Source organism: Solenopsis invicta, chromosome 3 (assembly GCF_016802725.1).
Source record: "Solenopsis invicta isolate M01_SB chromosome 3, UNIL_Sinv_3.0, whole genome shotgun sequence".
In the NCBI taxonomy this organism is placed as follows: domain Eukaryota; kingdom Metazoa; phylum Arthropoda; class Insecta; order Hymenoptera; family Formicidae; genus Solenopsis; species Solenopsis invicta.
Window position 1 is genome coordinate 15,532,147 of NC_052666.1, and position 1,081 is coordinate 15,533,227.

The window sequence follows — 1,081 nt, forward strand, 5'->3', positions numbered from 1 at the left end:
ATTTGATTGATAATTACATCAATCAAAATGGCATTGAATGGAAAAAATGTGTGGGACGCTCGTACTGGACTTTTTTCAAGGAAGCCGTAGTATCAGACTGTGTATGGGTGCATTGTAGCATTCACAGAGAAGCATGGGCCGTCAAAAAAATGCCATTGCTTTTAACTGCAACTATGCAAGAGTGTGTAAAATTTATAAACTTTATAAAATCTCGTCCACTGAATCCAAGAATATTCTTTGCATTGTGCAAAGAAATGGGGAGTTAACATTAACATCTTCTTCTACACTGCGAGGTGCAATGACTATCAAGAGTGAATGTTTTAAGAAGACTTATTGAAATGAAGGAAGAAGTTTTAATGTTCTTAGATCAACATCCCTTAACGGCTAAGGATGTAATATTTGAATTCAAAGATAGTTTTCATGATGTCAATTGGTTAATCAAGGTAGCCTACCTTTGTAACATTTTTAATTTTTTGAATAATTTAAATCTGACATTACAAGGTACTAATGTAACTGTATTTAAAGCGCAAGAGAAGGTGGAAGCTGCAACGAAAAAACTCAATTTGTGATCTTGTCATGTGGAAGCAGGAAATTACAAAGCTTTTAAAAAGCTAACAGAATTATAAAACGAGTATAACATGAGTTCCATGCTGGATGAGATTTTAACTGCTATCAAGGAACATCTGCTAGGACTGAAGACAAGTCTGAAGGAATATTTCCCTCCAATCAACAGCAACAAAGCATGGATAAGGAACCCTTTTACAGTGAAAGTAGAATCCGAGACAGAATTGCCGGATTCAGATATTGAGTCTATAATTAAACTGTCGTGTGATACGGCACTCAAAGACATGTTCGACAGAATACCACTGATGAATTTTTGGCTGTCTTATCGTCAAGAGTACCCAGTTTTAGCAGAAAAAGCGATAAAATTTTTAATTCCTTTTGTCACGACCTATAAGTGTGAAGCAAGTTTTTCAATACTAATTTTTCTAAAAAATAAATATAGAAACCAATTGGAAGTCGAACCGGATCTAAGAATAAAGTTATCATCTTTTTCTTCAAACCTGAAGTTTCTAGTTAA

General features: G+C 34.3%; 1 protein-coding gene across 1 annotated transcript; it reads left to right on the forward strand.

The window, feature by feature from the left end:
* Positions 1–638: 638 nt before the first annotated feature.
* LOC105195919 (zinc finger BED domain-containing protein 5-like) lies at positions 639–1,081 on the forward strand. The gene is made up of 2 exons (XM_011161552.1): positions 639–965; positions 1,007–1,081. The coding sequence occupies exons 1-2, from the start codon at positions 639–641 to the stop codon at positions 1,079–1,081; spliced, it is 402 nt and encodes a 133-aa protein (XP_011159854.1).

Bases quoted from the DNA above. Each gene is read 5' to 3' on its own strand.
- LOC105195919 (XM_011161552.1), top strand. From the start codon at position 639: ATGAGTTCCATGCTGGATGAGATTTTAACTGCTATCAAGGAACATCTG. The intron at 966-1,006 runs GCAAGTTTTTCA...AAATAAATATAG, and splicing joins TCACGACCTATAAGTGTGAA to AAACCAATTGGAAGTCGAAC.